The sequence below is a fragment of the Perissodus microlepis genome, chromosome 6 (assembly GCF_051167445.1).
Source record: "Perissodus microlepis isolate ML-2025 ecotype Zambia chromosome 6, ASM5116744v1, whole genome shotgun sequence".
Taxonomy (NCBI): domain Eukaryota; kingdom Metazoa; phylum Chordata; class Actinopteri; order Cichliformes; family Cichlidae; genus Perissodus; species Perissodus microlepis.
This window is the reverse complement of record NC_140466.1, coordinates 12,922,712-12,935,958: the sequence shown is the minus strand read 5'-3', so window position 1 is coordinate 12,935,958 and position 13,247 is coordinate 12,922,712. Positions and strand designations below refer to the sequence as shown.

The window sequence follows — 13,247 nt, the reverse complement described above, 5'->3', positions numbered from 1 at the left end:
CTTTTGGTTTCCTACGAAAGCAGCACTTTTGCACATTTTATATGCAGTATGAAGAATTAATTATAAATCAACACAATGTGTCAGAAAACTGCGATAAGACTTGTGTCATACTGCAGGAAAAAACAAAAACAAAGTCCCCATACACTCCAAAAAACTGCACAGATTTAAGTTTTATTCTCTGATTCAATTTAAAATTGGTGACATTCTTTCATTGTGTGCATCAGTACTTCTTGAACATTTTCCACATATTTTAGTTGTGCCATGATTATGATAACTGTGATCATTTTGGTCACAATAATCATGAAATAAAATTTTCATACCATTTCATCTCTAACAACATAATTATAAAAATGTTACATGGCTGGGCAGAAAAGGGTGGTTACTGAAAAAAAAAAAAAACATGAGACATGACAAGGGAGCAGAAAGAGGGTGGAAGATCTTTTTCCCACTCAGAAATTAGTTAGATACACATGCTGGAAATTCAAGGGGGGAAAAAACAGAGATAGAAAGGGAGAAATAACGGGGGAGGAAAATGACGTAGCAGCATGGGCCATCAGTCACTCTGAAAGCAGGCCTGGCACTAGTGCATCAATAATTCAGATAACTATGGCTAATGAGCAAGATCCAAACAAAATAACCCTTGAATTAACTGGAAGTACAATGAAACATTTCTATGTGCAAAATGTGGCACCATTATGCCTTTTTGGGTTTGGGTTTTATTGGCAACAGAAGAAAAACTGGCAATTGCATACAATATTTATTTCTCTTGACCTGTAAAACATAAAAATGCATTTATTTTCACAAGAAAGAAATGACAGAGAGGACCAACTAAAAATGAGCATTCTGAGTATGCATATCTGAACAGAATAGTAAAGAAGGACAAAGTGGAGGAATGGACCATTTTATATTCAATGTAAAAGAAAATTAATTAATTAATGAAAAAAAGAGTGGTCCAATATTTATTAGTATTCCATATTTTTTCCAGTTCAAACATTTTAATTGTACAGGGTGACAATGGTGTGCTTGGTTTCAACGTAACTTTATTCTTTCATGAGTTATTTCCAAGTTTCTCTTTGTTCAGCCATTGACATGTCGAAGAGGTTAAAACATTAGGAGCGGATCGAAATTGTGTTGATATCTGGTGAACGCAGTAACTGGGTCATTGCAGCAGATTTCAGTGCAAGACACCCTACGACACCCTCCCATGCTACAGTCAGCAAACTGCTTGCTAAGTTTTGTGAAACTGGTTCAGTGTTGGATTTGCCAAAATGTGGACGCAAGAAAACTGTCACTAATGAAGAGACATCAGTTTCTGTCCTAGCTTCATTCAGCAAGAGCCCACAGCGTAGCACTCACCGCATGTCACTGGAGAGTGGCATTAATCGAACATCCCTTCGGCACATATAAAATACTCACAAATGGCACCCTTACAAACTCCAGCTACTGCAGCATCTCAACGAGGATGACCCAGATCGGCGCACAGAATTTGCAGAATGGGCAAAACAAAAATTGGAACAGGACCCTCAGTTCACGCAGAAGATTTTGTTCAGTGATGAGGCAAACTTTTATGTGAATGGTGAAGTTAACAAACAAAACCACTGCTATTGGTCTGACACTAACCCACATTGGATGGATCCCTCCAAGACTGTTGGAACAACAAAAGTGATGGTTTGGTGTGGTATATGGGGTACAACGATACTGGGTCCATTCTTCATCAATGGAAACCTCAAGGCCACTGGATATTTGAAATTGCTACATGATGATGTGTTTCCCTCTTTATGCACTGAAGCTGGCACGTTCCCTGAGTTTTTCCAGCAAGATGGTGCACCACCACATTATGGGTGCCAGGTCCGAGCATTCCTAGATGAACAGTTTCCTGGAAAGTGGATTGGTCGTCGTGGGCCAGTTGAATGGCCCCCAAGGTCTCCCGATCTGACCCCCTTAGACTTTTATCTTTGGGGTCATCTGAAGGCAATTGTCTATGGTGTGAAGATACGAGATGTACAGCACCTGAAACTACGGATACAGGATGCCTGTGCTGGCATTTCTCCTGCGGTGTTGCTATCGGTGTGTGAAGAGTGGGAGAAGAGGGTTGCATTGACAATCCTACACAATGGGCAGCACATTGAACACATTTTATAAGTGGTCAGAAACTTGTAAATAACTCGTGAAAGAATAAAGTCATGTTGAAACCAAGCACACCATCGTTTTTCTTGTGACATTACCAATCAGTTTGATGTGTCACATGGCCCTCTTCCTATTGAAAAAACAAAAGTTGTATCCAAGATGGCTGACTTCTAAATGGCCACCATGGTCACCACCCATCTTGAGGAGTTTGCCCCCTCACATATACTAATGTGCCACAAACAGGACTTTAATATCACCAACCATTCCCATGTTATTACGGTGTATCCGTATAAATGGCCCACCCTGTATTATGGATTGCATTATAGATCATGGGGTTGTATGGAACACAGATTTTATCTATAACAAGATTTATGTCTCCAAGTAGGGGACATGATTGCTATAGCGGACAATGCACGCCTTATCTCTTACCATCCAGGAAGTTCTCATCTATCCAATGAAAACCAGAGCAAGAAACAGTGGACCCGTAATAAATACAAAATGAAATTAAGTAATGCCAGCCCTCCCTCATTCTCTTGCAGAATTGGTCCTTCCTAATTCTATGGGGTTTATAATTCCATATAAAATGGAGAATCACTGAGTCACCCAGTCTTATAAAATAGTTTTTAGTAAGATAGATGAGGAAGTTCTGACAGAAATAAAGCAACTGTGACAGAAGCATCATCTTTACAGCATACATTCTTCCCAGTAATGAAATTGTTTGTGTCTTCCAGAATTTAATCTTCTTTTATTTATTAATTTATTTTTCACTTAAAAGACTAAAATTAGACTCAAACACAAAGCTGCACTTCTTAACAATCACAATTCCGTGACATGTAGTGTTATTTTTAACAGAAATTGCTTAAGCCCTCTTTGGACAGTCTTTAGTCTGTTTTTCTCTAATTAATCCAGCAATGTGCCAAATAAAAAATGTTTCCAGCTAAACTGGGTTAATCAGAGACTAATGCATGATGTCAAAAGCTACTGCAGCCTTTTCAAAAATAAAACCCTATTGACTAGATTCTTAAGTGTTTCATGTAAATTTTTAATATTTAATATTTTAATATTTTAAGATGATAATGGATGCAAATTCAAGAACATAAATCAGCACAGTGCATTAAACATCAAAATATAACATGATACAACAAAAAGAACCACACATTTTCTCAGTATCTGCTGGTTCTTAAAAATCAATCAGCAAAATTTGTAACTTGTAAGCTAGCATTTCCCATGAACAAGTCAGACAGAAAACCAAGAATCAATACTGCTTACACAGCTTTATAAGCCCCAGTCTAAACTGTGGAAGTGGCTTGGGTTATGCCCTGAAGGGCCTACCCAGTAGTTTATTGGGCCTCTGTGTGCAGAGGTAGCAGTCTCTTATTATTCCCATCCACTTATTAGACTGGTCCCTGGGTGTGGTAGCAAGCCCACTACTTTGCAATCTCTATCTCTCTGAAGATATATAATTCTCTTGATATATAATTTCTTCTTGCCTGCCGCCCTGAACTTTTTTCTCTTTACCTCCCCTGACTCCACATACCTAGGTATAGGAAGTGCTTACACGGGTTCTTTCTTTGTGCTGCGGTCAGCCTTGAGACAGAAACACAACCAGCTCTAATATCTAGCAGAGCCGGTGTGATGAACGAGGGCTTACTGAAGGGATATAAATATTCTTTCTCTCTCAATGACCATTTCTTCCTCTAGCTTAGTCACAAAAAGTAGGAATTAAAAACAAGGCAGGCTTCAGCACTGTTGCCATAAGTTATTTATTTATTTTAATTTATTTTTTGTTATCATCAGTCTTGATCAGGAATTTCAATCTCATTTTACATTTTACATTGTGGGAAACATAACTTAGAAACTTATGAAAATACAGTCTAAAGTCACATAATCTTTGCCATCTTTTACATTTTCCAACCTTCCAGTAAGCCAGATGGTTTGCTGCAACTATTCTAGCCCCTGAGCTTTATGTTTGACACCCCCGGTCTAAATACTTCTCCTTTTACCACTAAAGAATAATTTATCAGAGTTACTACAGACATTTTAATGCTTTTCCTTACACTTTTCCAACACTCATCAGATATTGTCTACGTTGCAATTATTTGTAACATTCAGAAAACAATGATCCATCATTCATTCCCACTTCCCACAGAAGCAGCTGTGTGGAGGTGATAAATAAGCCAGACATTGAACTTCTCTTTCTAACACTCCCTCACTGTCCTTTATTTTCATCACTTGCTCAAAAACTTTGTGGCACTTTTCATGTGTCACTCCCAGTGCAAAGCTATTGATCTGACTCTGAAGGGATTATCGGACAGCGTGTGCTGTTTTTAAAGGATATTGCATACACCCCATGATAGCTGTCTTTTAACTCTGCAAACCAGTGTGACTGTTTAGATCAACTATAAATACAATTTTGATGTGCTCTGCCAGCACACCTTAAGGATTGGTTTTGAGGAATCAAATCCCAGCCCGATTGTCCATGCAGTATACATGCCAACAATAAATGTGCTAGAACAATGTTCAGTTTGTGCAAAATGTACAGTAGGTCACAAAGTTTTTATAGTAGCTACAGATTTTACCTATTTTTCTGCTTTTTGTTATTTGTCCACTCATAGTGACAAAGGAGATTTACTTCATTCTGTACGGAGGATGCAAACATGTTTCCAAACAGAGGTTCCAATATACTTTTCAAGAATCTCCAAAGCCTTCTGACACACAGGCCAAGAAACTGGGCAATGACCTCCTGGCAATCTCTGGTTGCTAGGATAAAAGTGCATTCCTGACCTGTTGGCAAAGGGCTGCACCATAAACCTCCTCTTGATTGCTTTGGTTGCTAGCAAATTGCTGCTCTAATCCATAGCTTGCACCACTGGCCATGTGATAATAAAACTTGAAGTGTAACAGAGATTTTTCTCCTTCAAAGTAAAAGCCGCACCTTATCATGCCAACCAACACATCTAGATGGCCAAATGACCAAAAGGCCACTCTCCAATTCCAGTTTGCAAACCATCCTAACTTGCCTGAACTTCCTCCCTTAACCTCTTAAGACCCGAACTCTTTCATGACATGCATTTTTAATTTCTCTTTGATATTTGGGCTGAGTGATGATCAAGTGTGTGATCATGTATGAGTTGTATAGTTTTAATGTTTTATTTGGGAACAGAATGGTGTGTATGTGTAAGTTTGGTGATGGAGTTTTTATTATGAATGAATGATGAATTTTTATGAATTATTATGTCTATTTTTTTATGTTTAAGGACAACAGATGGAAATTAGCCTTTGGCTATAATCTGGCATGTTTACATTCATGTAATTTTTTTTTTTTACATTTATGTTCATTAACATGCACTGTCCTAAATAAATAAATAAATTGGGACTGATGAATGTAAAAACAAAGAATTACCTGATCTTTTTTTTTTAACCTGATTTTTGTTTCTAAGAAACAGAGCCACATGTAAGGATATTCGTTTAAAATTCCGATAGGACAGTAGCAGTATAATGTCCTCGTAAGTGGATATCAGGCCCTTGTAGAGCAAAATTTAGTATTTTGGTCTAAATAACCCAAAATGTGATGTCCACATATGTGGACGCCAGGTCCTAGGAGGTTAAATAGAATATTCAATTACATTATTTAAGAATCAATAAGAGATCCCTTGTATGCAGACTGGACAAAATCTCAAAAATGTATTTTAATAAATATGAGCTAACATTTTTTTTGAACCTCAAAATGGACCAATTTCATATAAACTGGAGGAAGTGGGAGAGATTTGTTGAAGGTGGTAATGTGGGATGATGGGTGGTGGGTTATATAACCAGAGCTTAACTAAGTATTTTCACGCAACTACTGGAAGAAGGAAGGCCTGCTAAGGACGTGGTCACTGTTTTTTAGAAGGCAGCTCATAAAAGAGACTGGAAATATCCTTCCGAATATCATCAGGGATGGACTGTAAAGTGCTGCGTGGACCGTAGCAAAAACCTGACGACATGGGACCTGTAAAGAGGTGGAGGGGAGCTCCCCCAGACCGGGCAGATCTGAGGGTTTCACTGTGCCATTATGTTATTGTCAGTGCGTATTATGTTTGTTTGTTTTTTTGCTGGTTTTGTTTTTTTCACGTGGATGACTGTCATAATTACAAAACTTTCAATTAAAAAAATAATAATAATAATAAATATGAGCTAAAGTAGGGCTGTTCGATATAACGATATATATCGGATGACGATATAAAAACGTCTATCGTTTCATTTTACGCTATCGTTTGTTTCGTGGTGTCGCAAAATAAACTGTTTACGGCAATATTTTTTCATTGTTTTGATGGTCACTGTAGTGGCTATATTCATTTCTTAAAGTTCTCTCTTTCTCTTATATTTTATATAACCACACTACAGACGGACAAGCGCCTGTTTTTATGCGTTGTGGTTAGCAACAACGACGGTAACAGCATCGCGTGTCCGCTTGTTTATGTTCCACATAAACCTTTCACAATAAAGCTCAAGATCCTGTTGAGACTTTTCAAAATAAACTGAATCACGTGAAAGAGCAGATTATTTACGGATGAGAAGTAAAAAAGAGCCGCCAGGTGCTAAAAAATAAACCTTAGACTCAAATGTTAGAACAGGCTTTTCCCCGCAGCACGCTGTGTAATAAATACTCACAAAGAAAACGGCGGCCGTTACAACTTATGTCTAAAAATCGGTTAAAACACTCGACTCCAGCTACATGACGCGCAGCTGGAAACACTTCCCGCAAGACGAGCTGCCCAAGATTCACAGAATTTACAGAAAATGTTACATTTTTGTGATTTATATCGTTATCGGACGATAGAATTCTTATATCGGGATATGAGATTTTGATCATATCGCACAGCCCTAGCCAAAGCTATGATCTAGTTCCAGTTAAGTGACTAAAGCCAAAAAACAAACAAATATGCAAACCTATGTGTACTTATTTAACAAAACAAAATGTAACTATTTAACAGCTTTACCTTTAACATTCAGATCATGTTATCCTTCACTACAGTTTAGAGTTTAATCATACATTGGCCAGAGCCAGAGGAAAGGGCAGTGAGGGAGAGCAGAAATTGGTGAGAGGAATACAAAGTGCTGCTTCACCATTTTGTCCATTTCCAGCTAAATAAGATCTTCCTCCGCCTCCTCCACCTCTCCTGCTATGGCCTCTGGCAGGCAACTGGGAAAATACATTTCTCACATTATAACCCCTCAATATTTCTCCTGTGGCTCATCGAAAGTATGGCTGTCTCTCACTCTGTGTGTGTGTGTGCTGTGTGTTTTGTTTGTGTGTGTGCGTGTATGTATGTAAGTGTGACTACCTCCTCTCTTCTATTTGGTACTTTATAAAGGATGGTCCAAAGTTAAATGTTGGCAGACAAAATACTTTAACTCCAAAGTTTTAAAGAGAGGCGGTTCAATGTCAGAGAAGCAAACTAATAATAGCTGGATAAATTTAAGCTGGGTAAGTAATTGAGAAATGCTTTTTCTGCCACTCATTAGGTAATGTAGAGGTGTCCTTGAGCCGGTCAGTGTCTAACAGACTGTGACTATAACAGGCAACTCCCCTGTGCATTTTTGTGAAAGTGAAGCAAGGCATTGCTGCAAATAAGCACTGATGCACTTACTACCCTTGCATGAATAATGTTACAAATAAGAATTTTATAATAATCTATTTTTTAAATCTATTCATTGTCATTGCCACTTAACAAGACATTACAAATTTAGTTTAAACCAGCCACAGTTTCCCACAAACTACACAAAACTGATTATTTATATAGTAACACATTTTCATTTTTTAATTTTCATAAAGATACACAAGCCTGAAGTTGTTACTTTATAATTATTGAAAGTCTCCTAGACGCAATACGGCACATTAATTACAGATACACCTCCCAAGCCATTAGAAGTAGTGACAGAAAGGGTTTACAGCAAGCTGCAAGGCAAACTTGCCATTTTCAATTATTCATTCATTTGCTCACTCATTCAAGTACTTTTTCATCAGTGGCTAATCAGTCATTTATTCATCATTTCTTACACTCAGTCAGTTCTTTGTTCATTCATTAGTTGACACATTCAATTCATTCATTCAGATGTTCATTCACCCGTCATGTATTTGTCCATGCATTCTTTCTTGTACTCATTCCACAATTAGTCCACTCAATTAATTTTCTATTCATTTTCAAAGTCAGCTCAGAAGAAAGGTGTTGATGAGGTGGTCCAACAGGACAGGCACAACAGCATTCTGACTTGACAAGTCCCGTGGTCTATAAAAATATTTAACTGCTCAACATACTATAGTCAGCAGGGTTCATCAGACTTTAGGTAAATAACTTCACCACATATAGCTAAAGGAAATGAAAGGGAAGAAAATGATCTTGTGATTTTAATAATGGAAACCATTACAGGATAGAATCACAACACAAGTTACAATCAACTCTGCAGATAAACCAACAAAAACCTATTATTGAACTGAAGTTACCCACATACATTACCACATACAAATCCACTGATCATGACTATGTAGACAAATAAAATTCCTACAATGGCAAAGGACTATAAAATCCAATCTGGTCTAGAACATCTAGATATCCCAGAGAGCTAATATATCATTTTTATACTTTTGTGGCTATGCTTATTAAATTTGAACCTGCTTATTTAATGCTTCATTCTGTATTCTGTGTTGTCAGGCAAGCCTCTAGAGTCACAGGCAAGCATCTAATATGCCCTTTGTATTTATGTTTTAAAAAGTACAATACAAAAAAGTTTGCATCTTTTTTTTATTTTAAATTAGGTCAAAATTTAAAACAAAAAAACTTGCACTTTTGCATTTTCAGTGCCAGTGGCACTATCACTGATTCTAATTGTTGGGTAAAAACTTTAGGAGTGCTAGTTTAAAGATGAATGTACTGCAAACAGTTCAAAAGCAGAATTAATGTAATTTTAAACATGGCTTGGTCTAAATTTACAGAATGTTAAGGTTTTAAAAATAAAGTCTTCCTGTTTCAACTCCCTAGTTGATGCTGGGAGCATCAGGCTTTTACTGTGTTTGTGTGGATTGTAGATTGGTAGCGCAAAATGTCTGGCTACATATATTTAAAAATATGATGTTCTATCAATAAATAAAATAGGAAAACATATGATGGAAAAAAAGAGCCTGATACATGCTGTGCTTTGTAGCTCTTTCCTACACAGTCCGATACTCTTAGCTCCAGTGCTGAATGCTGACGAGTTTACCTAAAACTACTTCTAAATCTGACTAGATGCGGACTCCACTTCCTGCACCACCACCCAATATGATAACCATTTTGGCTGACAGTGCAGTCAAGAGCCATTTACAAAAGGTGCTCAAGATTTTATGACCAAACAAGCATGAGGTTCTACATTTTTATTTCTTTAGATTTTTGCATCACAGATGATATCTACATTTGATGCCAGCAAAAGCAATAAAAACTACATGTTAAAGAAAAAACTACTAAAGCCTGTTGGTAAAATTTTAAGTCTTGACACATATGCCATTAAGGAGGTTGGAAACATAAGACTTTGTCATTAAACATGTTCATTAAACAGTTCTCAGATTTAACTTGATAGCTCAGGGTTTCTTAGTTTTTGACTGGTCAGTTAGCCTAATTCTTTTTTCACATTTAGTTGATTTAGAAATTAGTCACTAGGAACATCCCTAGAAGAAAGGCAAGATGAAGTGCTTCAATCAAAAGAAATCTCTTGTGCAATAAGGTTAGACACTCACAATTTGATCTGCATGCAGGAAACAGTGTTGGAAGGGCGGTTCAGCTAGCTGTCATGCTCCTTGTTTCTCATGAAAACCCCCAAAAATATCAGTCCACTGAAGGATAATGGCATAATTGCATTGCATAATTATGATTAAGGAACTGACCTCCCAGCCCATTGTTCCTTTAGTGGGCTGGTTCCAGTCATTATGCAAATGTACTATTTATAAGATTTGGGGAAACCTGCAGTCAGCTGAGACTGAAGAAGTCACTTGGATGAGTGACGAAACGTTTCTCCCACAAAACGCTACGTCCAGATGAACAGAATCAACTTTTGGAGATAATTGTGTGATATTTAGTCAAAAGACTACGACTAGAACTAAATGGTAAATGGTAAATGGCCTGTATTTGTATAGCGCTTTTACCATACCCCCCTAGGGACTCCAAAGCACTTTACACACCCAGTCATCCACCCATTCACACACACATTCACACACTGGTGGAGGCAAGCTACAGTTGTAGCCACAGACTGACAGAAGCGAGGCTGCCATATTGCGCCATCGGCCCTTCTGGCCAACACCAGTAGGCGGTAGGTGAAGTGTCTTGCCCAAGGACACAACAACAGAGACTGGCCGAGCCGGGGCTCGAACCGGCAACCTTCCGATTGCAAGGCCACGATCGCCCCTAAATCAAGAACAAATAATAAAACAATACCAACGTTGCACATCATCCCAAAATTGCTAAAATATGTGTCATATGCCTGTTGTTGATATAATTAGGGGGCTTATATTGTAACTCAGAACATGTATTACTTACTTTAATGAATCAAATACAAAGCTGGTGAACAGACCTTATTCATATTGTAAATACATTACAATGACTTTCCCCTCACTATCCTTTTGGATTAAACTGTTCCACTATAACTTCAATAAAACCACACCACCCTCTTTTACTAATCCGGCAACCGGCGCATCACAGAAACCTCAGCACGCTACTATCAGTTGTGGTTATTCTGGCATCCTCACCAGCATTATTAAACTACTGATAAGTAAACCGTAACACTTCCTATTCTGACAGATTTCAAAATAAAGTCATTACTCGCCACACTGCACCAGTGTTTGAGTGAGCAGTGCCAAAAAGCACCAATAGAAACTCTTTCCAAACAAAACACACTTTACATACAGCAGCTGTTGACAGCCCGCATTAGCTTGCTCTGCTTATTCATGCGTGTCCTTTTGTCATAGTCAGAAACACAGGAGGGCGTAGTGACGCAGAAAACGTGACAAGCACACCTTTTTATGAGACTTTTCTTTAAAACACATATTGGCACCAATGGAATTTATTGCTACTAAGAAACGGCATGTCAAGAGCCTCTCTCTGAGTTACTTCCTGGGAATTCTGACTAACCCAGACTAGCTTAAAAAACACCGGTAGGTTAAACCTGCACATCCCTTTCAGTGAGTAGCGTGGCCATTTTACATGAAAAACACATTTTTACGGTTGAAACATTACCTCTTTCTTCTTCTGTCCTCCCCCCGGTGGCAGACATACCATTAGGCAGAAAAAAACAGCCAAGACCTGCAGGTTAACAATGGATTTAGCCCAAACAGACGCCATGACGGAAGGATGCTATAAATGCGAGACACGTCTCGACCAAGCGATTGGATCCTACGTTATCCAATCAGCGGAAAAGGATTTGAATATGGAGACCTCTGGGGTTTGTAGTTTTAACGTTCACAGTACTGTCCTGCTAATACGTTTCTAATCCATGCGTTGGAGGAGGCGTAGCCAAAAAACTGTATTATTTCCATGATTTAGGTTTGCCTCTCATTTATAATCTATGACCCTGACCTAAGTAGTTAATGAAAAAAGCCAGGCTGTAGTCACATCATTATTCTGTAGAATTATGATTTCAGGGCGACCAAGTGAAGCTAAAAATATACATATATGAAATAAGTACTTATTTGAATACATCAAAAAATACATTAACAAAACTGATCTTGCAATAAATATTGCCTTTGTGAAAACCTTCAACTTTTAAAGCAACATGCATTTTTATATTACAATTGACTTGTTTATTCATTCTGTGGTTTTAAGTCATAGTCCGTTGGCAGTCTGTGGGCAGCTTCAGACCGCCCATCTACACAGAGAGAGAGAGTCTGTTTTCTGATGTGGAAGTATCAATAAATGTGGTACAACCAGTTTGTGGGTTTCCTTGTGCTGTTTTTGATCTGTCAGACAACTACAGAGAAGAGCAAAGTTAAAACATATAAGGAGCTGAGGTTAAACCAAGTGTCAAAAGCAATTAAATGTGTCCATAGCAGCCACTGCCTACTTTTCATAATGTAATTTTTGATCTTTGATTTCTTTTTTTTTCTTTGCACGTCTCTCGTTTGTACTAAACTGCTGTCACTTCTTTTCCTGACAGGTCCACTAGTCAACCAATCAGTATTTGGCCAATACACAGCATTATGCATGTTGGGCAATGTGCAGTTTGGATTTTGGAGGATTTCACAGGAGCATGTTTGTCTGTGGGCAAACAGATACAACACGGTAGCATAAATTAAACATTAAGCTGCCCAGTACAACATAGCGTGTTAGGGTGAAGATGCTTTCCTTTCTCGCTGTCAGAAGGAGAATAGAGGTCTCTAGAGTGGATTGCACCGGACATGGGTCTTAACTTTTTTGGTCACTTTATGCATTTTAATAGCTTTCACAAACTTAACTCTGTAATTTCTTAGCTGCAGTGGCAAGCTACATAAATTCTGTAATATGTTTTGCTTTATTATCTTAATTTTCTGTAATGCAAGATACACTTAAGATACACATTTTTTGCAAATTTGTGTCTGTACAGAACCCCAGTGGATTATAAGTCAAACAATTAAGATGTGATTGAAGAGAACAATTTTGCTTTACTTTAGCACTGATAACAAAAGTACTCCATTATTCTGCTTTTTTGCAGGGCATTTTTTGGGTCATTATCCATTTGTACTGTGAAGTGAAATCAGATCTAGTTTACAGCATTGGGCTGAATTAAAAAATTGTCCTGTATTCTTCCGGAGTTCTGCTACTTCTATCAGCAGTTATCGATTATCAATAAACACTAGTGATACATACATGCTCATGCCATGACATTGCCTTCACAATTTACTATGCTTCAGATGTTTCTGTCATTCTTCATACATTTGTCTACCACTGATTCTGTTCATCTTGGTTTCATCAGCCAAAAATGTTTTTTTTTTCTCCCCAGAACTGGGAAGGCTCTTTTACGTTCAGTTTTAAACTCCAGATTCCGTCAACTTTGTCATGGTCGTGGGTCTGTGACCCAGTGTTTGTGTATTTGGACTTTCTGGATTCTGGTTTATTTAATATTCTGAGGTTTAGTTT

The 13,247-nt window shown here is 37.9% G+C and overlaps 1 protein-coding gene across 1 annotated transcript in view; it reads right to left on the bottom strand.

The window, feature by feature from the left end:
- Nucleotides 1-11,518, bottom strand: part of LOC146385238 (dolichyl-diphosphooligosaccharide--protein glycosyltransferase subunit TUSC3) — a 79,534-nt gene extending 68,016 nt beyond the window's left edge. The window contains exon 1 of the mRNA XM_084930862.1: nucleotides 11,373-11,518. Coding sequence (XP_084786988.1) covers nucleotides 11,373-11,477 — 105 coding nt within the window. The 5' untranslated portion in view covers nucleotides 11,478-11,518. The remainder of the gene's footprint in view (nucleotides 1-11,372) is intronic.
- Nucleotides 11,519-13,247: the final 1,729 nt, after the last annotated feature.